The sequence below is a fragment of the Cryptomeria japonica genome, chromosome 4 (genome assembly GCF_030272615.1).
Source record: "Cryptomeria japonica chromosome 4, Sugi_1.0, whole genome shotgun sequence".
Classification (NCBI taxonomy): domain Eukaryota; kingdom Viridiplantae; phylum Streptophyta; class Pinopsida; order Cupressales; family Cupressaceae; genus Cryptomeria; species Cryptomeria japonica.
In genome coordinates, this window is record NC_081408.1 from 86,037,483 (window position 1) to 86,058,743 (window position 21,261).

Below are 21,261 nucleotides of genomic sequence, written 5' to 3' on the forward strand. Positions count from 1 at the left end.
CACTTTGTCATTATTCCAAGTAGTTCCAGGATCCTTTAGAGAAGTGAAGTGAAGTGTATTATTGTGGTGTTATATCTTTTGAAGAATAATAATATACTTTCCCTCATTCTCTGGTCATGTTTTTTCTCGAAAGGGTTTCTCCACACAAATCTAGTATCTCTTTTGGTATGGTTGTTTTTACATTTATGTTGAATGGTGCAATCACATTTTCATTTCAGATTCGGTAATCTTCTCATAATTGTAATCACATAAGAAAGTTAATATTGCAAGATTTATTCACCTTGTTTCTCAACAAGAGAGAGGTAGAGAGAAAGGTCTATATTTTAGGAGAGAGAAGAGATAGTGAGATAGAGATATAGAGAGGAGATAGAAACAAGATAAAAGTGGAGACATAGATGTATGCAGAGAAAGATAAGTTGGTAGGGAGGGAGAGAAAGGTATCTAGAGAGAGATAGAGAGGTATATGTAGAGAAATAGAGGTAGGTAGGGAGTGAGAGAATGTGTGTAGAGAGAGGAGATAGAGACTAGAGAGTTAAGGATGTGAGAGAGAGGTAGAGATATAGGTCTATATTTAAGGAAAGAGAAGAGAGAGTGAGATAGAGATGTAGAGAGGGAATACAAGGGAGATAAAAGTAGAGAGGAAAGGGGGGAGGGGTCGAGAGAGAGATGGAGATGATGGAAGAAAGATATATGTAGAGAAAGATAAGTAGGTAGGGAGGTTGTGAAAGATATGTAGAGAGAGATATAAGGTTATATGGAGAGAAATAAAGGTAGGTAGGGAGTGAGGGAGGTGTGTAGAGAGAGAGGAGACAAAGTGTAACTTTAGAGTTAAGGATGTGAGAGAGGGAGATAGAGAAATTGGTCTAGATGTTTGGAGAGAGAGAGGAGAGAGTGAGATAGAGAGTATCTATAGAGGAAGAGTGATAGGTCTAGATCTCAAGGACCTAGATTTCAAGGAAGATAAAGAGAGTTATAAAATACAGATAGGAGCTTGTTGATTACTGAAATTTGAACAAGTTCAATTTTTTTTAAGATATTCTAAAATATAGAATTTTCATTATAACTCCTAGAGATTTGAAACCACTCAATAGGTTCTAAGATTATTATGAAATCCTTTTGCCTCACCATTAGATATTTTAGTTCTATTTTTATTACAACTTAACCCCTAAATTAGAAAGCAATTTAAACTTAAATCACATCAAGAAAGGATATATTATTTTAAGATAGCTAAAATCATTAAAAATATGTTCTATAAATTGTACTAAATTTGGACATAAATTTCAAATTCAAAGCACAAAGAAACTGCAAGAAATATGTTATAGTGTATCCAATTTGGAATCCATTATTTTTTAGATTTTCCTAGAACAAATTCATCACAATTGTAAGATAGATTTTGTATTATATATCTGAAGGTTCACTTTTCAAAATGATAAAGAAAACTCTACACATAATGAAAAATAGGCATGAAGCTAAAAGGCACATTTTAAAAAGAAAACACTTTTAACAAAAGTAAATATAATTCTTCAAAATGAACACTCAAAAATATTGAAATTGTCTAAACCCAATATTCTAGGTTTCTTGAATCCATTCCTAGATATTGGAAATAATTCAATAATGATCATCCCAAAATTTAGATTCCTAATTTTAATTTTGATATCTAATTCAACAGAATTAAAATTGACTATATCCAAATTTTGTTTAAAATAAAATTCCTATAATTTCAAATTCTCTCTTCATAAACATAAAAAAACATATCCTTCTATCTTTTCTTAATTTTCACATATCATCAAATCCTCACTTCTCAAACAAGCAATATAAGGCGTCATCTATGAATTAGATGAATAGGCAAACATTATTAATAAACAAATTTGTTTCAAATAAATTATCTTAATTAACTAATTCAATGAATCATTACTTCACATTTTTTACCATAGACTTTTCGCATTAAATAAATTATATTTAAATCACTTCCTCTTGTATTTTATCCAACACAATATCTCAATGCGCATACCTCAATAACATAATAAAACAGTAATAATAACAATAATCTTGTATTTTATTGACAAAATTCTATATTACGACATATAAATAAACAGTTTATTATAGCATAGTGAATCCAAAATGGAAAAGCACATCCCCTCTCTCTCTCTATATACATCTCTGTTCGGATGAAATTAAGGATATTTAAAAGTACTATTAAAACCTTGAAACAATATACTTATTTTCAGGGTGCTCCTTTTACTGGAAAAACAAAAATTATAGTCAAAGTCTATAGTTTACCGTCATTTTCTTCTTCTCTTCAATCTTCATTGCCTCTTATCCTTGGAATCGCAAATCTTTGGGCCGGTTGCTAAATTTGCCCCTTAACTTTGGACAAGATTGGACATTGAAATATTTTAGTCCGACTAGTCGTTGAAAACCAGGTACTTCTTCTAAGGAAGAACATCTCCTTAGATTTAAATACCGTAGATTCTTCAGGTTCCCAAAGGTGGCAGGCAACTTCTTCAGAGAAGTACATCCATTCAGACCTAGAAACTGCAGAGCCTTCAGATCTCCCATTTTCTCACAATCATGCAGTTTGTCACAATCTACTAAATCCAAATGCGTTAGACGATTGAGTATGGGTGGAAGACGTTTCAAGGAACATCCCACCAGAATTAGTGAAGTCAAGGAACGCAGTCCACGTATTACCTCTGTCAGCTCCTCCATTTCGTAGCACTTGAGTAGCCTCAGAGTTTTCAATGCACTGAAACTCTCAAGTTTCATTGGGAGCCTCTTCATAGATAATGACACTACAGACAAATCTTCTAGCGAAGAATTCAGATCCATTTGGATTGGCTTTGATTGGCATTTCAATTCGGTGGACTTGGATAAAGTGATTTGGCGTAAACTTTGTGGTAACTGCATGCAAATTTTCATTCATTGTGAAATTATACAATCTCCAACATTCAACACTCATCTAAACCACGCATTAATGCTATGAAATAGAAAGACTTACCTTGTGAAATACATCTTTCGGGAGTGGACCACGGTACACAGCCAAATTCTCCAGGGCCTCTGAATTGAACGGTACACAAGGAAAAAATTCTTTTAAATAAATATCTCTCAATTCTGGAAATCTCATCTCACTTTTAGCGCTGACTCTGATATTTGGGCCCAACCTTAAAACTCGTAACGATTTCCTCATTGAATTCAAGTGCTTATTTTCGAGCACGTAAGAAGGATGATGTTTGTCGCAGAAGAGTGCAATTCCTTTTATCTCCTGAAGCCTCTGCAAAATGTATGGTTGGTTTAAATCTCACATACTAAGCTTTGACTTGACTCATATTTTCTAGACTTAATAAATTGCTTGACAAAATGTAAAAATCGTGAAATCCCAGTTATGGTTGATTTAAATCTCACATACTAAGCTTTGACTTGACTCATATTCTCTAGACTTAATAAATTGCTTGACAAAATGTAAAAATCGTGAAATCCCAGTTACTAGTTTAACAGTAGTAAGGAATAATACCTTTTCTTGTACAGCTTCTTCAAAAGATTCAATGTCTGTGATTCTGGAGGATCGCGCCATGTTTTGCCCCTTCGCTTTGATCACATCATGAACAACTATGACCGCGTCATCCTTTTGCATTGGGGCATAATATTCTGGTTCCACCTTAATTGTGATTAATGCTGCATCTTCAAGCGCTTTGAGCGCCATCGATCCAACAGTGTACTCCACAACATTACGACGCATTCCATTAAAGAAACAGCATATGTCCAAAAATGCATCTTGGGTGGACTCTTCAAACCTCTTGAATACAAAATCTACCATACATTCGCTGAGACCACTTTCTTTAATTTCCTTCCCTTTCTGCAAAGCATTTAGTATCTGACTACATCTGTCCGCCCTGTATTCCTGATTTTTCAAATGAAGACCAACAATCTTTAGAACAAGAGGAAACCCCCCGCAAATCTTCACGATCTGGTCAACATCGCCTTTGATGCGATCAAGATTGATTTTTCCTTTGCATAAAACTTTCCTCGCATCTTTCTCGTCGAGGGGTTCGACACAATATTTACGGCGAAACTCTTGATCAAACATATTTGTGCTACTCAATTCTCTTGCTGTCAAAAGAAGCCTGATATGCTTGCCAAGCCTTTCCAAGCCTTCGGGTAATAAGTCTTTCAGGTCTTGTGCTCGCAAAACATTGTCAATAAACAGAAAGACGGGCTTATTCTCCTTCTTAAAAGCACTTTTTAATTCCTTTTTACCCTGTTCCGTATCACTCAATTTTATCTCCCTTCCATAGTTGTAACCAGGAAACAGATCAAACAAAATCTGCTCCTGCATCCTTTTTATGTTATTTTTCTTAGAATCTAGATCCATTATTACACTGCTGTAGTTGTAGCCCTTCAGATTTAATTTTGAATATACAGCATTGCCAAGGTACGTCTTCCCCATCCCACCAGCGCCATAAATGACTACAACACCGAATGACTTGTGTTTTGGGTCCATGCGCAGCTTGATATTTACTTCTTTTATTGGTTTTTTAATTCCAGCTATAACAAGCAACAAAATTTGTAAGAGGGGATAACTATAAAACAATGCTGAAGCAACAAAATTTGCAAAGATGTGTGTATTGTAGTAAATTAAATAGCTTTCCATGTTTATGAAATACTTATGTAGCCACATAGAGATTTATTTTAGTAAATAAATTAACATATATATCTTAAATATTTTTTTTCAAAAAAAACAAGAAATATCAGTTGTGAAGCACATTGAAGTTGTTACCTAAGATATATAGGTTCATTGAGACTAGTATTTTTCAATGCCGTTTAGATAAATGTAAATAAAATATATGTACTACTAATCTATAATGGTCTGTCTATTCTCACATATTCCTCTTTTTAACTTTACATGTAATAATTGGTGTTTCTTTTCATGTTAACAAAACATCAGTTTCTGTTAGAATGGAAGCAAACCAAAGTTACTATGAAAGTTATTTCAATAATTTGTTTTGATTTTTCACTATTATTAGTTGGACTATAATCTTAGCAATCCAACAAATCAGCAATTTTCCACATTTCTAATTAGTTGTTAATATAAATGATGAGCTATGTGGCAGCAAAACTATACCATAGTCAAATATTAATTGTTGACAAAAAGAACAATAAGATATTATCAACATCTTAAGAAGGTTTTTGTTTGAACATACAATAAGTACACACAAGATAGTTATATAGTGATAGAGAAATAAGAAGAATATGTTGGTATCGAAAAAGCGATGCCTATACCAAACTATATATATGCTCAAGATTGACCTAGTAAATAAAAACGAACTCAATTTTTACAAATAATGGTCTATAGTTTGATAATTAGAGGATAAGAAGGTTTCCAAGAAACAACATCTTGGTGTAATCTTGGAAATTACATTTTCATGGCATAGAATATGTGTATACAGTTTTTTACCCTACTTTTAAAATGATTTAGTATCTTACAAAAAGGATCAAAAGTATGATTGCAATTAGAGGTTCTTTAAATCTTAAAAATCCCATCATCAACATATAGAGTTTGTCATCACATTTGCACCATTTAAAAACCCCAAGATCAATTGTTGTTTCATCAAAATTTGAGAATTTGAAAACTTGGGTCAAAATTGCTGAGGGCACAAAAATTGAGGCAATATCTAGGGTTAGTTAGAAAATCTGGACACTTTGGCACAAAATGGAGGTCACCATTATGCTTAGAAGGCCCAAAATCCCCTAAATTGCTTGTCAAATCAGAGATATCAGTAAAAAAATTGTTGGTATTTAATTGGCATGATTTACAAGGCATGCAAATCCATATGGTCATACCTACGCCTACATGAGGATCCGCATCAACAAAAAAAAATTGGATGTTTGATTTTTTGTTTGGTTAAAAAATAATACTTTGAAATTTTTAATTAAAATCAAAGGGGTGCATTGATTTTTAAAAGGGTTAAAAATACTTTAAAAAAAAGTCAAATCAAATAAGGCATGTACATTTTTGTCCATGAGAGTGCCTTATTTTACAACAACAATGTTGACATCATTAGCCCTTCCCCACCTTTTTTGGAAGACATACTATATTTAACGCCACATCTAAATTTAGCAGACCTCCTCTATTTTTGGGTTCCAAACAATTAAAAGTAGTGTGTGGGTTTCTGCCCATAACTTTATCATACAAAATCAAAATTGGGCAAGAAAGATATCGTCAAAAAGCTAGTCCCATCGCTGATTGGAATCTAGTGGTGGTTTTGTTAGATACTACACCAATTTTTTGTACCAGGCTTCCAAAGTTAGCCTTACATTTTGCACTTTTAGGGCCATATTTTGCACATTTGGACTTCATTTTTTGACTTCCATACATTATTGGAAATCTCTTAGAGTCCCCTATTCACATCTTAGATCTTTCTCTACAAAATTTTCATTAGGTACTTAGACATCTCAATTTTGTCTTTTTTGCATTGCATGCAAATCAAGTCTCTATTCATATTGAGGGTTTCTATTTTTGTATCATTTTTGGAGATTATCTCAAGGAATAAATCATGTATAAGGGTTGTAGGTGTAAATATTGTGGGGGCAATCAACATATACATGAAATGTGCTCCTAATTTCTTACATAATTCTTTTAAATTCTTGCTTGAGTGTGCATTAAAATATCAATTGTCCCTTCTTCACCAACAAAGAAAGTTGTTGTACCTTCATTGATTAAGACCCTTATTCCTATTAAACAAGATAATTAATCTATCTATCTTCCAAATTGGGATTCCTATTTGACAGACATTGCTTCATTGTCTGTGGGGTCTCATATTTCAGATTTTGAGGACACATTTGAAGTTTTATCTCTCTTATTTGATGACAATCATAGCACAACTATTGTCACGTCATGTTTTTCTTTGGAGCTTGTTCAAAATCAGTTTCAATTGGATCCTCATTTGTCACCTTCTATTGTGATTGGGCATGTACCTGATTGGTTTGGCTCATAAGTCTTGAGCTTACAAGACTCATAATCTATAACTTGTCCCTCATGCATGGGTATTCCCATATTTTTAATTTTGATGCTTAGTTATTACTTCAAAGTGTCCTTCTGTATCAGGAACTTTTATAATAGGAGTTGTAGTCAATATCTCTTTTAAGAACTTAACTGCTTAAGTGAGATCTTGTTGGTTGAATAGATGACTCTTGAGTTCAATACTAAAGAATTTCTTATGGATGGAGAATTATAGATCGTTCTTGAAGATCTTGAGAACATTAAAATTGAAAACAAAGATTTTAAAGAAAATATCAAAGAAGCAAAATAATGCATCAGAAAACTGAAAGAATGGATCAAGAAGTTCAAAGAAAGATATAAAAAGGTCAAAAAGGAATTGAAACAAGCAAATGAAAAAAAATTTAATCTGAAATTACAAGTTGAGGAAAGTAAGAAGACTAAGGAATGTTTGAATGACATAATCAAACATAAAACTAAACAATGTGCAATATTGGAAAAGGAAGTTGTCATCTTGAGATCAAAAGACAAATTCATTGAAAGTACTAAAGAATTTGATGAAATGATGTTTATGCAAAAATCTATGCAATAATGATGGCCACATGTCACCTCTGGATTGGACCATGAATCTCTTTGTGTGCCACTTGTCTTGCCACTTGAGCATGGTCAGAGCCACCTATCACTTTGGTTTGTTTGGCCAGTCTTTCAGCCAAACTTCCTCTTCGGCAAACTGCCTTCAAGTCTCATCGAACTCGTAGTTTCATCAAAACCTCATCTTCGTCAGGTCCCACCACTTGGTCACCAATTCGCGTCGATAGCCATCGTGCATTTCTGCATTGTGACATGGCGACAACCTTTGGATCATCTTTGATTGCCATTGATCTTCCTTGACTTCCTCGTCTTTTATCTCCTGGGCCGCTTCACCTTAACCACTAGCGTTAACCATTGTCTGGGCCCGCCACTAGCGGTTTGTCGTTATGTCGAAGCCATTAACCATCGCACATCTTCATGCTGCAGTATAGCGACAACTGCAGATCTGCGATGGACCTGCCCAGACTTTACCTCGCCTGAGCGGCTCCTTATATTACTTTGTCTATCTGCACCATGTGTCAGAATTTTATTCACCAGTGGATCCACCCAACCACCACAAAGGCCTGCCATCCTAACTTGGGCCCACCCTGGTTCTTCTTCTACTCTCTGCCACGTGGTACATCCTGATTCGCCTTTGGATCCCTCTAGATGGCCACCTCAACTACCACCTAGCTAGTCACTATGTCACAAGTGATAACCATCGAGCACCTTCATGTCATGGTATAGTGATGACCATAGGTATTCCCTCAACATGCTCGGCCTTTAACCTTGCGTTGATCTACTTCCTTTTATCGCATGTCACCACGTCCTCCTTTGGTTTGCCACATGTCTACCTGAGATTGGCCTCATCCACCACCTCAGCGCCACCGGGGCCACCATCTCACCTTCATCTGTCAGCATTAGTCTTTCGATGGAATTCTGCCTTCGGCTAGCCTTTCACATGTCCTATCGAAACCCTAGTTTCATCGACACCATTTTATGTCGATGAAACTAGGCCTTCGGTGAGTCCACTTGGAGAATCATTGAAACCACAGTTTGCTCCATAAGTCACCCTTTGTTGACATGCCATTTCCTCTGCCATGTGGCACCTTCTCATTCATTCTGGGATCTTGGTTGGCCACTATCTCACCTACCAGGTGACTGCCACATGTCTACACCACATCATCATTGTCGGCCCCTCCACTTGAACTTGGACTCGCCACCACGCCAGCCTTCACTTCAACACGTGTCACCACGTGGCACCTTGGGATTTTCTCAAGGTCCACCTAGACCACCACATCACCATTGGTTTGTTTCAGCCAAACATCCCTTTCAGCAGTCTACTTTCATGTCTTATTGAACCCATAGTTTCATCGACACCCTGCATGTCGATGAAACTAAGGCTTCGATGAGTCTGCTTGGAGAACCATCAAAACCACAGTCTGCTCGACATCTTATCAAACCGTCTGCCCTAACTGCTAAACTAAATTTCGGCCAAGGCTCACCACTAGCAGTCTGTTGCCAAGTCGCGGCTATTAACTGTCGAGCACCTCCATCATGTGGTATAGTGATGGCCATCTGATCTTCTACAGCCTGCTCACTAGTTAATTCCCCTTTTTGGTGTAAAATCTGGCCAGACCCACAATTGAGTCTGCCTCTTCACCCTGGGCCCATGAGTGAAGACAATGAACCTTGAACCACTAAACCTCTCGAACACTTTGAATTGGTTGAACCACTTGAACCACTGAATCGGTTCAAAGTTCAAGTTAAAAGCTCATTTCCCCTTTCTTGCAAAATTAGGCCATTCTGAGATGCACGTGCACGTGAGGGATCCACCGACGTCGAACGACTGCTTGTCAAAATCCTGCAAGCGTTGACACATGATATGCATGGGGCTATGCATTTACATACTAAAGTATTCCTCCTGGCAGCCAATGTGGGATTAATTGTTCTTCACCTTGCGTAGGCCACTTTTCATCGGGTCATTAGGTAGGATGACACTATGCTACTCCAATGGCTGATATCATCGGTGTCAACCTCCTCCACATTGCGCCTTGTCATCGGGTCATCGAGATAACATGTGACCACTCCCTCCAAAAGCTGATAACTCCTACACTGCCTTGCACTTTCTCATCGGGTCATTGAGAAGACAACAAAACCTGACTTCCGATGGTCGATGACTTCTTTTCCACACTTCACACCTCCATCGGGTCATCATTGTAACACTGAACCGCTCCACCCGATACCTAATGGCATCCACTTTGTCCGTCCACTATTCTATCAGGTCATCGGCATAGGGGAAAATCCTTGCCAGCCGATACCCAATACACTGCTTGCACCCATGTTTGCTCATCATGGTAAGTCCTGCCAATTGGGGTAGGTTGTGTCGATAAGGCAAAAAATCAAAAACTACCAGAAACACGCTAGGATGAAGTGTAGAAGCAAAAAATTTTGAAATAAGCGTCAAGAATTCATCAATTTTTTATGAGTCCCAATAGTGGCTCTGACTGGGGATGGTTGATTGCAAGATCAATACAAGAATTCAGAATCTTTGGTAGAGCAGACCACCCAAAAATAGGACACCTCTCTTCCTTTTAAATTATTCAATGAGCTTCACTCTCCAAAATAGGGGTTCCTTATTCCACCCAAACAACAGGGCCCCTTATTGAAAACCACACAACTGAAAGCAAAGCAATTGTACAAAGAACTTATTTACATATGGCCCCAGGCCATCAAAATTAGAATCGATGCTTACCTCTGTCAAACACATGATTCTCATTTCCATGAATCAAGGGTAAGTTGAAAGTTTCATTTGCATTTGCCTGATCATAAAAGCCACAACTTCTCATTAGCTCCTCACATAACAGATAATCAGCACACTGGTAATCATTAAATCTTTGAAAAATAGATCCCAGTTCAAAATGATGACCATCAAATGACACATAACTGTCATATTGTTTACAATTATTTTCTAGCTGAAAAGAAAAATAACCCTTCTCCATCTGATCACTAGGAACATCAAGCACATGTTGATTGCTAGTTTGCAAAAATGGAAAACACTCGTCCATAATATAGGCTTGCAAACTAGAGAGGAACATTTCCTCATAAAATGACTGCAACCTACCATGCTGATTACACCTTATATCAGCCTTTTGCAAACATAAAAATGCATAATCATCTGTCAATGGTTCATTCACCACTTGCAAATATGGGAAAACCACTTCAGATTTGTCATTCCTTTTGAAGGCAAGATCCACACAATGTATATCAGATTCTGAGTTCATATCAACATATGAATCTACATCATTACACCTGTCAACCATATATGCATTTTCATCTTGTCCACTTTTCAAATCAACTGTAGGGAAAGAAAAATCATATGTATCATACCTCACACCCTCAAGAACATCATTAGTATCAAAACATATACTGATTGGGTATGAAAAAATGGGGACATTTCTGGATGTATACCTCTTAAGATCAACAGCTAAGAGTTTTGAGATTTGTTCACTACTGAGTGAACCTTCTCCTTCATTTTCATTTTCTTTGACTTCATCTTTTGTGCTACATTGTCCTAGTCTAATGCATGCATTAAATCTGCAGTGCTCATGTCTTCATGCACATTTGTTTTATCATTACCACAACTTGCATCTGCATCATGACCTTTATCATGCTGATCATAAAGTGTTTCTATATTTTGCAACATAGTTTCATAACTTGGTTGCAAACACTTTGTGGATTGAACTTAATAGTAGCAAGGTGATCTATATTGTTCAAATCTGAAACCTCAACAGACTCATGACTATTTGAACAACAACTTATGTTCTCACAATTTTCTTGTTGCTTTGAATACACATCTGCACTGTCATGCTGAGAATAAGAGTCACCATCAACATCATAAGACGTATATCCACTCACGGATTCATCTCCATCACTGTACTCAAAAATATGTGTATTTTTAGATTTATTCATTTCAATCTCACCAATCCATTCTTTAATACTGGCAACACTTTCTTCCCTCAAGGTTGAAGACCAACTGACTGAATTAGTCTCGTCAAGCTCTAAAAATAATTCAATCCAGACTGACTCATGGGGTCTAACATCAACCGGAAGCTCATTTAATGCAGCACTAAACCTTTCATAAAAGGCATATGATGATTCAACCTTTCTCTTCCCTAATTTCCTTTTTAAAAACAAGATGCACCTATCTTGGATCTTTTGAAGATGTATTTCAATCTCCCTATCAATGTCTTTCAAATTTGAAAAAGAAGTTTCAGATCTAGGAACCACATCTAGATCCATCAAATTTGAAACATCTATTGAACCATTAGTTGGACCATGTTGATACATCTTACTATTTCACAAATACTTTACAAAACATATGCAGTCTTTAACCTCAAAACCTGACATACTTCTCACCATATTTCTGACTGAAACCTTCAAAACAAGAAGTATGCAGATTTCTTTTCCTTTCTATGGTGACTTCTTCACCTAATAAGGAAAATGAACTATCTCAAAAATGAGGAATACCTGGAATATTGATGTTGTTGTTCACTTTAGAATAAAGATATGAAGAGGATCTCCACATCTCAGGTTCGTTCTTTACAAAGTCGCCACCTCCCTGAAGAGGAATAAAAACTTACCACTGATCTTTACTCTTGTTGGTTAACAGATTGGATCTCTCAAAATTTATAAATAAATACTCCTGTTGCCCAATAGAAAACCAATGAGAACAAACAGTTGGGTAAATAATTATTATTTTACCCTCTGCATAAAGGTACAGCTCCCTATATGATGTTCAATGAATCTTGAATAAATTTAATCATGTAATTCACTTTTAACCAGAAAGCAAACAAAAGGCTTCAACATTCACTTGTCAACACAACGTGAATGCTCCAAGATAGATAATGAAATTCATAGTAAGACATTAGACTTCAAATGAAGATTAACTCACAGGATGATAAAAAATATTGAACTCTGATTGATACTCGCTCATGTCTCACAGGACAAAGGGAATCAGAATATTCAAATGCTTTTAGCTAATTTCATTCATCAAATTGATTCACAGATTTAAAATGAAAAATCAGAGAAAGGAATCAGATACATGAACACATAATTATTCCAACAAAAATCCTTATATATTCAAAACACACAGGTTTTCTAAAGCTCTATCATATATTCCATTCCATTCAAAGATGGGTATTTCACTGTAATTACAAGTAAAACCAGTCTGCTCCTTCATTTTTTTACAAAATTTTTATGGATATAGCCAAAACATCCATAACTAATATTTATAGCCACCCGGCTAAATTGTCTTTTTTAGCAAATTAAAACCAAACTTTCAAGAAACAAACATCCGTAACTGAAATTAACTAAATGGCCAAAAGTCATAAATAGAGCTATAACGATAAGAAAATAAAATGGCTTAAATTGTCTCAGGGGTGTGTGTGGTGCCATGTATATTTTGCCACTCCATATGAGCCATGGAGAAGTTATGAACAACCTAGTAATGTGGGAGCCCAATGTGTAGGATGCATTGCTTCAAAACTTCTTTGTCCATACTCACTTGCATAACTTTAATTTTGTGCACTTCTAAGTGATCTGAACAGAAAACTAACACAGATTCAATTCGAGCTACCCTGGTGAAGTCATCTTTGGTAAAAGACTTTGATTCTTTAACCAAGTTTATCTTTCCTTTGAAACTCTGCACCATATCTACTGCCTGCTCGATGGTCTATCCATCTTCCTTAAGAAGTTGTACATCAATGCACTTTAAGTCTTTCTGCATCATGGCAATGAGTTCTTTCAATTCTTTCAACAGCTTAATGGACTCTTCGTGACCTTGCTTTATGATTGAATTTCTCCATTCAATATTTTCCTAGGCCACATATAGTACCTTGTCATCCAAATCATTTACTACCTTTTCTGTGAGAAAGTTAATGAGACCATATTTCTGCACATCTTTCATCTAAATCAATACTGCAGCCCATTTTTTCCTTTCCTTCTCCCACGCCGACACCTATGTTCCAAGCTCTTGAGTTACAGTTATAGCATCCTCGTACACCCTGATCAGATTGGCGATATACTCTGTTCCTTGCTGAATTATGGATTCAAGCCACTCCTCGAAGGTTTCCACCAACACATGATTTCTCTGAACCCTATCCAACAAATTTTGGTTCATGGGTGATTTAGGATCAAAACTTTGAGAAACCTGTGACAGGGGCTGTGGACTGGAAGGATGTATGGCATTGATGTACTCTGCCATTTGCTTGACAGTTTGTTTCAACTCCTATTTGTCCTTCTCATCCTTCCATGTTCTGGATAGCATTCTTTTAGCAGAGGACTCTAGGTGTTTTGCGTCAGCAGCCTTTGAAGCAGTTCCTAAATCAACCCTCTCAACAGAAAAATCCTTCTCAGTAGCATTCTCTGGATCTTTGTTTGAAATCGGCCTAGCCACTTCAGCTACCCAATGTCCTATATTCTCATCCACTTCTAGCATAGCTTCTATTTTTAGCTTTTTAGACTTAGGTGTTTTCCCGAGGCATCTACTCACCATATCCTCCATTGGTATGCTGATAGGGACTACATTACGTTTCTTACTAATTGACGCTCCCAACCACCTTGAAACATTTGGAGATTCTTTTGCTGGCAGCGTCTGATATTCAAATGAGTCCATGATAGCCATAGTAGTCACTTGACTGGGGCTTTCCTCAGGTTTCTCCTTTTCTTTACTTGCATCTTGAGTTGCAGGGATGTTTGCTTCCGGTTCACCCATAATCACTTCCGCCTCTTCACTATCAAGAATTATGATAGTTTCTTTTGCTGAAATTTCTACACCTTTCTTCTTACTTCTGGAACAAGTGACTCGAACTGTTGAGGGGCCAAATAGTGGTTCTTTAAATCTTCTAGTTTGAACCTTCTCACCTTGTGTATCAGTGACACCTGCAATATCAACAATAATGTTAGAAGAAGAAATTGGTACAGCAGCATGAGATTGCTCAACTAATTTCTCGGCTGAGGTAGTGGTCAATCTTATTCCATATCTATGGTCTCTTAACCATTTTTCTGTTCTCCTTATAACACTAAAGGTTTTAGATTGAATATTTTTTTCTTCTCTCCTATCCCAGTCAATTTCAGGAATAGGTTTCTTATGAACTCTTTCATTGAACTTCGGGTCCAATACATCTTCAGCTTTCTCTTCTTGTATTTCTGCTATGTTCATTGGCAATTTCAAAGTAATGATTTTCCGTAAAGTGAACCTTGACCATAATCTTCTTTGAACTTCAAATTCATCATAGCAATCTTCCCAATAGTCTTCTAACTGGGGTATATGTGAAAAGTTCACATCAATATTCAGGTGTTTCATTGCATATTCTTTGCTGTCAAACCCCTGCCGAGCAGCATAAGGCTGCAAATTCATTTTCTTGAGCTCCACTTCTAAGTTCAATGCATCAGAAACAATTTTGCAACTATAATATCCGAGTTCAACTAGAAAATTGCTTCAGACTCACTTTTCATCCCTAATTTCTTATCAACATGAGCTAACTGTCTGCAAACTTCTAAGAGTACATAACTATCGAGAGCATATATGGGAAATTTGAAAGGTTCATCTTCAAAGCCACCAATTCTAATATAAGTAAATCTAAGAAATTGAATAAAAAAACTCCCATATGTACTGACCAACTTTAATGCCTCAGGTGACATTCTACTATTCAAATTTCCCTCCAGTTCAAAAGTTAATCTTCCCACAAAGACATCATTCCATCTCAAGAAGTTTTCTGTGTACCTTTGTATCTGCAAATGTGGATAGCACTCATAGACCTTCATTCCATTAACCCAAGGTTCTTCATATAATATTGGCCATTCTCTGATACAGGCTAAAATATAAAATAGGTATGAAGTCATATGAAAATCAGCTGTTCGAACAAAATTACTCAAACCTTCGTGCAATCTCTCAGCAATTACTTGTGCCCAGTCAAGGTATTTCTCACCAGCTAATAATACCTGAATGTAAAAATACATCCAGTCTTCCCAATAGAAGGCATGTGAATTCCCATTAAGCCTATTCAAAAGAATCACTATATCTCTTACTTCTGTAATAAAATGCTCTCTTGTCAAGGGTTTAGGCAACCTAGAACCTCCCTTCTGTATTTTAAGGAGCTAGTTTCTAGCAATGATGCTCTGATAAACACTTTTCTTCTCAGATAAAAATGCGTATGAGGTTCCTATGGACCACTCTTCATGTGGCTCTTTGTGAGGAATTCCAATTGCAGCCATTACTGTTTCTCTATCAATTCGCACTAGCATGTCTCCATTATTGGCTCTAATACACCTATTACTAGCATCATATCTATTCATGCATGCATATACTAATTCTGAGCAAGGAGCAGCAATTGGGAATGCGGCGGCCTCAACAAGACCACTCTGAACTATCTTTCCCATCATGGAATTGGCTTTTGGATTCTTAGCCCTTTCTAGAAAATTATCTAACTCATCTTGAATGAAGGTTGTATCATCTAATTCTGGGAGGGTACTAATCAAGCATGATGTTTGACCCAATTTTGGAAGAGTTGGTCTCATTTTTGCTTAAAATTGCATCAATCAGACAACATTCAACTCCAAGGCAAAGAATTACACTTTTCCAAATTTAGAACTAAAATAGAGCAAGGGAAAATAAGCAATTGAACTCACCTGTCTTCAACATCAAACTGTGAAACCCTTAGAAAGACTGAGCCAAATTACCTTCCGCATCTCTACTCTTTGCCAGTGGCAACAATAATTGTCTTACCTGAGAAGCATCATATTTAAGGATGGAAAACATTGAAAAGTACCAAAACACGCTTCGTCCCAGCTCATTTATTCTTGTAAAACCACTGTGATTTGATATAGTTCTGACATGCTCATTAATTTGAAATCAATTTCACATAGTCGACATGCTTTCTCATGATTGTTTTCCATAATTACAATTTGAAAACACGAAAACTAAGGAATATTCTATTTCCATCACGCCACCTTTTCTTCCTAAACACAATCAGGCTGATTTGAAACACCACTTTGAACCTTGAGCTATTTTAAAAGAAGTTCATTGGTTCAAAGTTCAATGACAAAAGATCAACATTTGCGAATAGGCAAAAAGAGACAAAAGGAACATTCAATGACATGGGAATGAACCTTGAACCGTGAACCATTTCAAAAAAAAAAAGGTTCAATGGTTCAAGTTCAAAGCGACCACAAGACTAGGACTAAAGAGACAGCCGCAAAACACAAGACAAAAGACCGATTGAACCTTGAACCTTGAACTGGAAAGGTTCAAAGTTCAAGTTCAACGTCTATGCTAATGAAGACTTAGAACTTAATGGATCGCATTTCCTTTGAACCCAAATTTTGAACTTCAAAAAGGTTCAACAGATGAGTACGAAACTCGATTGATGAAGACTTAAGCTCTGCGAAAATGATGACCCTTATTTTTTATGGGCTATAAGCGAAAAAAAAGGGGGTAACAATTGGCTCTGACTGGGGACCAGGATGAAGGACTAGGAAGGAACTTAGAATCTCTGGTTTTGCACTAAAACAAAGATGAGGATGCAAAACAAGTATGGCTAAACACAACAAAACTGAGCTATGTATAGAGAATGCAAGGAAAGATTGCTTACAATTTGTAAAGCTTGAGATCCTGTCCATTATAAGACAAGGGAAGAACAGTACCATCCATATATGCGAGCTTGAAAGAATTTGTTCCCTTCGCTTCATGAATAAAAAATGGACCCTTCCACAAGGACTCAAATTTTCCATGTGCTCCCCTCGACTCCCTTCTTTTGTCCCAGAGTAGGACTTGATCTCCCTACATAAATTTCCTCGGCCTGGCTTTACGATCAAAAATCTGTTTAACCCACTGTTGATGTTCCGTAATGTGATCAACCAATTTTTCCCTTTCTTCTTCTATTCTAGCTAGATGCATAATCCTCCTTTCCAGTGCATTTTGAAAATGTGAATCTTCAATAACTGTCTATAATTTGGAAGCTGCCAATTCGAGAGGAATTGAGAGCTCAGCCCCAACACCATACACAAGTTCAAAAGGTGACATACCAATTGCTCATTTTGGTGACATTCTGTCTGCCCACAGGGCTTCATATAACCTTTTATGCCAATCCTTAGCACTTTCACTGACCAATTTCTTCATGATATTTATCAGATTTTTGTTACTGGATTCTGCCTGACCATTACCTTGTGGATAATAGTCAGAGGAATGCGCCAAAGAAATACCATGATCATAACAAAACATTGACATTTCTGTAGAAGAAAAATTTGCAGCATTATCAGTCACTATCTTCAATGGTACCCCAAAACGAACTAGAATATTTTCCTTTATGAACTCACATACTACTTCTGAGGTTGTTCTCCTAACAAGCATTGCTTCTACCCACTTAGTAAAATAATTTGTAGCTGTGAGAATATGTGTATGTCCAGTGCTAGAAGAGGGTGTCAGTGGACCAATGAAATCTAGTCCCCACTGCTTGAAAGGTTCTTCCACAACCACTGGCCTGAGAGGTAAAGCGGCTAGTTGCAGTTTTCCTGTAAAGAATTTACATTCATCACACTTTACAACCCAGGCATAAGCATCTTTAAACATACCAAGCCAATAGTAGCAGTTCCTTAGTATTTTGTATGCAGTGACTGTAGAAGAGAAATGTCCGCCACAAGCATCATCATGAAATGATTTCAACAAGGCCTCACGCTATGCTTTATCCACACACCTCGGGAAAGTTCCATCTAGACCTTTCTTATATAATATGTTATCAAAAATAACATATTTAGCTTCTTTTAACTTCAATTTTCTCTTTTCTCTGGGAGACAAATGTGTAGGACATTCTCCATATGTCAAGAAAAAGGCTACATCCGTGAACCATTCATCCTGCAAGCTAACAAACAGAGCTAAAGGCAAACTTTCTTCTTCTTCTTTATTTTCTGCCATTAGGTGACATAATCCCTGTCCATGAACTAACTTTGTTGGCCTGATATCCAAGTCAAATTATTGAACCTTTGAAACCCAAGTTGCCCTATTATTCATTCCCACCTCTTGCTGAGTCAGGATACTTTAAACAGCAGAATTTGGCACAAAAACAATTGAATGAAAATGCAATATGTAATACCTGAAATGCTTAACAGCTTTAACAACTGCCAAAGCCTACTTCTCATTCAATGAATAGTTTAATTCATGCTTTTTAAGCAGAATTCTCATAAATGCAATGGGGAACTCTTCACCAAGTTCATTCTTCTGCAGGAGAATACCGGACATTGTATGTTCTGAAGCATAATAGTAAATGATAAAGCTTTTCTTGAAATCAGGATTAATTAATGTTGGAGCATGAGCAATGGCCTTTTTAACCTCTTCAAAAGCTTTCATTGCTTCTTCTTTCCATCTAAAGATTTGTTTTTCACTCATCATTCCTACAATATGTTTAGTGACTTCAGCAAAATCTGGCACAAATCTCCTGAGAAAGCTTACTTGACCAAAGAATGATTTGACACCACTCCTATCTGACGACAAACTTAGCTGTTGAATAGCTTTAACACGATCAGGATCAATCTTGATACCATCTTGCAAAACTATATGTCCTAAAATCTTTCCTTCAATAACACAAAAAACTGATTTCTTTGGGTTAAGAGAAATACCATGATCTCGACATCTTTGCAACATAGTTTCTAAATCCTTGAAATGATCTTCCCTTTTCTTGGAGAAAAATGTCAAATCATCTAGATACACAACAATGGTCTTACCAATCAGATGACCAAAAGAAAGGTTCATTGCTCTTTGGAAGGTAGCTCCAGCGTTTAGTAGACCAAAAGGCATGCAGTTATAAGCAAAAGTTCACCATGGTGTTGTAAAGGCGGTTTTGTGTTGATCTTCTTTTGCCACACTTACCTGATTATATCCAGAGAAACCATCAAGCATTGACATCATTTTAGATCCGGCAATGGTTTGGAGAATGTGATCCATTGCTGGTAAAGGATAATTGTCTTTTAGGCTAGCTTGATTCAGATTCCGAAAATCAACACAAATTCTTATTTCTCCATTTTTCTTACGAACCGGAACAATATTAGCCACCCATGTAGAATGATGAATTGGATAGATTATCCTTGCCTGAAGCATTTTATCTATTTCTCTAAAAATTGCATCTGCAACTTTTGGGTTATAATTCCTTAATTTCTGCCTGAAGGGAGCCACTCCTGGTTTAAGGGGAATATGATGTTGAAATTGACCATCTCTAAAATCTTTCAAATCTTCATAAGACTAGGCAAAAACATCGAGAAACCTTCGCAACAGTTCAATAAACAAATGCCTTTCTTTCGGAGTGCAACATTTACCCAAATTAACCATTTTTGGATTATTTTCACCACCAATATTAATTTTCTCATATTCACCTGATGTATAAGCATTATGGGAATCAATTCTTCTTACACACTTGTCATTGCGGTCAAACAAGCTCTCTAAAGTTACCAATCCTTTTGGAATTTGATTCCCTTTAAGTTGAACTACTCCCTCTCTGAAGCTTCCCTTCTCATCTGGACAGAATTCATTACATTGGTTTTCTAAACCTTCAAAATAAGAAGAAGCAAACATAGCAGCATTTTGTAAGAACTTATCAATATGTTTATCATCTTCAAACACTTGCCAAAAATTTGAATTATCAGGAATGTTTGGACGATAAATTACTTCAATTCTGTAAACATCAGTACCAAAATCTGGATGTGGAAGTAGTAAAGATGTTGATACCGCTAGAGAATCTGCGAGATAATTTTGATTTATGGGAATAGCTTCTATTGAAAATGCATCAAAATACTCAATTTCATTGCAAATTCTATTTCTATAATGCTTGAGCCTCTCATTTTTCACAGAATAATGATTGCAAACCTGATTAACAATCAATTTTACATCACCTTTAGTGCACAACAGTTTAATCCCTCTTTTCTTAGCTTGTTCAATTCCTAGCAATAATGCTTCATATTCTGCAGTATTATTTGTATTTTTAAACTCTAACTTAAATGAAAAAGGAATATTCTCACCTTGTGGAGAAATAAGTACCACTCTAGCGCTAGATCTAGCAGATGCACAACTTCCATCAAATTCCATTGTCCACAACCCTGTAGCATGATCAACCACATCTACTGACATATTTTTTATGTCATTAGAGAAAAGCAGATAGTTACCAAATTCACATTCCTGGTACAATATTTGTGATTTTGGATCATCTAAAGGAAACACTGTAAATTTGGATTTTGGTTTTGGCATGAGATTAATCTTCTATTTTCCCATAGGAATCGTTGCCTCAGACCAATCCATTTTAATCTCACCACCTAGGTCTTTACAAAAATTTCTACTTAACAACATTCCATAACTTGCTAGAATATCAGCAACCAATATTGTGAGTTTTACTCTTTTATTGGGATGAACTGCTAAAGCAACTTGAGCATCTTTAATCTGACCAAGTAAAGGAATTTGTTTAGAATCCATTGAGAAGCATTTGCCAAAGGTTTTAGTAAGTGTGAGACCTAATACTTTGGCCATTGTGGAAGGCATTATATTATCTGAAGCTCCTAAATCAATAATACAGTTATTAAGTTTATAACCATTGATAAATAAGGAGACATAGAAAGGCTCAGGTTTCTAGTCAAGCATATGTGATGGCTCTACAGAT

The 21,261-nt window shown here is 36.3% G+C and overlaps 1 protein-coding gene across 1 annotated transcript in view; it reads right to left on the minus strand.

Annotated features, from left to right (window-relative positions):
• Positions 1 to 2,140: 2,140 nt before the first annotated feature.
• The window catches only part of LOC131055747 (disease resistance protein RUN1), a 53,541-nt gene continuing 34,420 nt past the window's right edge, over positions 2,141 to 21,261 (minus strand). Inside the window, exons 5-7 of the mRNA XM_057990139.2 lie at positions 3,512 to 4,542; positions 2,999 to 3,271; positions 2,141 to 2,901 (exon numbers count right to left, since the gene is read on the minus strand). Of these exons, the coding sequence (XP_057846122.2) occupies positions 2,317 to 2,901; positions 2,999 to 3,271; positions 3,512 to 4,542 (1,889 nt within the window). The 3' untranslated portion in view covers positions 2,141 to 2,316. The remainder of the gene's footprint in view (positions 2,902 to 2,998; positions 3,272 to 3,511; positions 4,543 to 21,261) is intronic.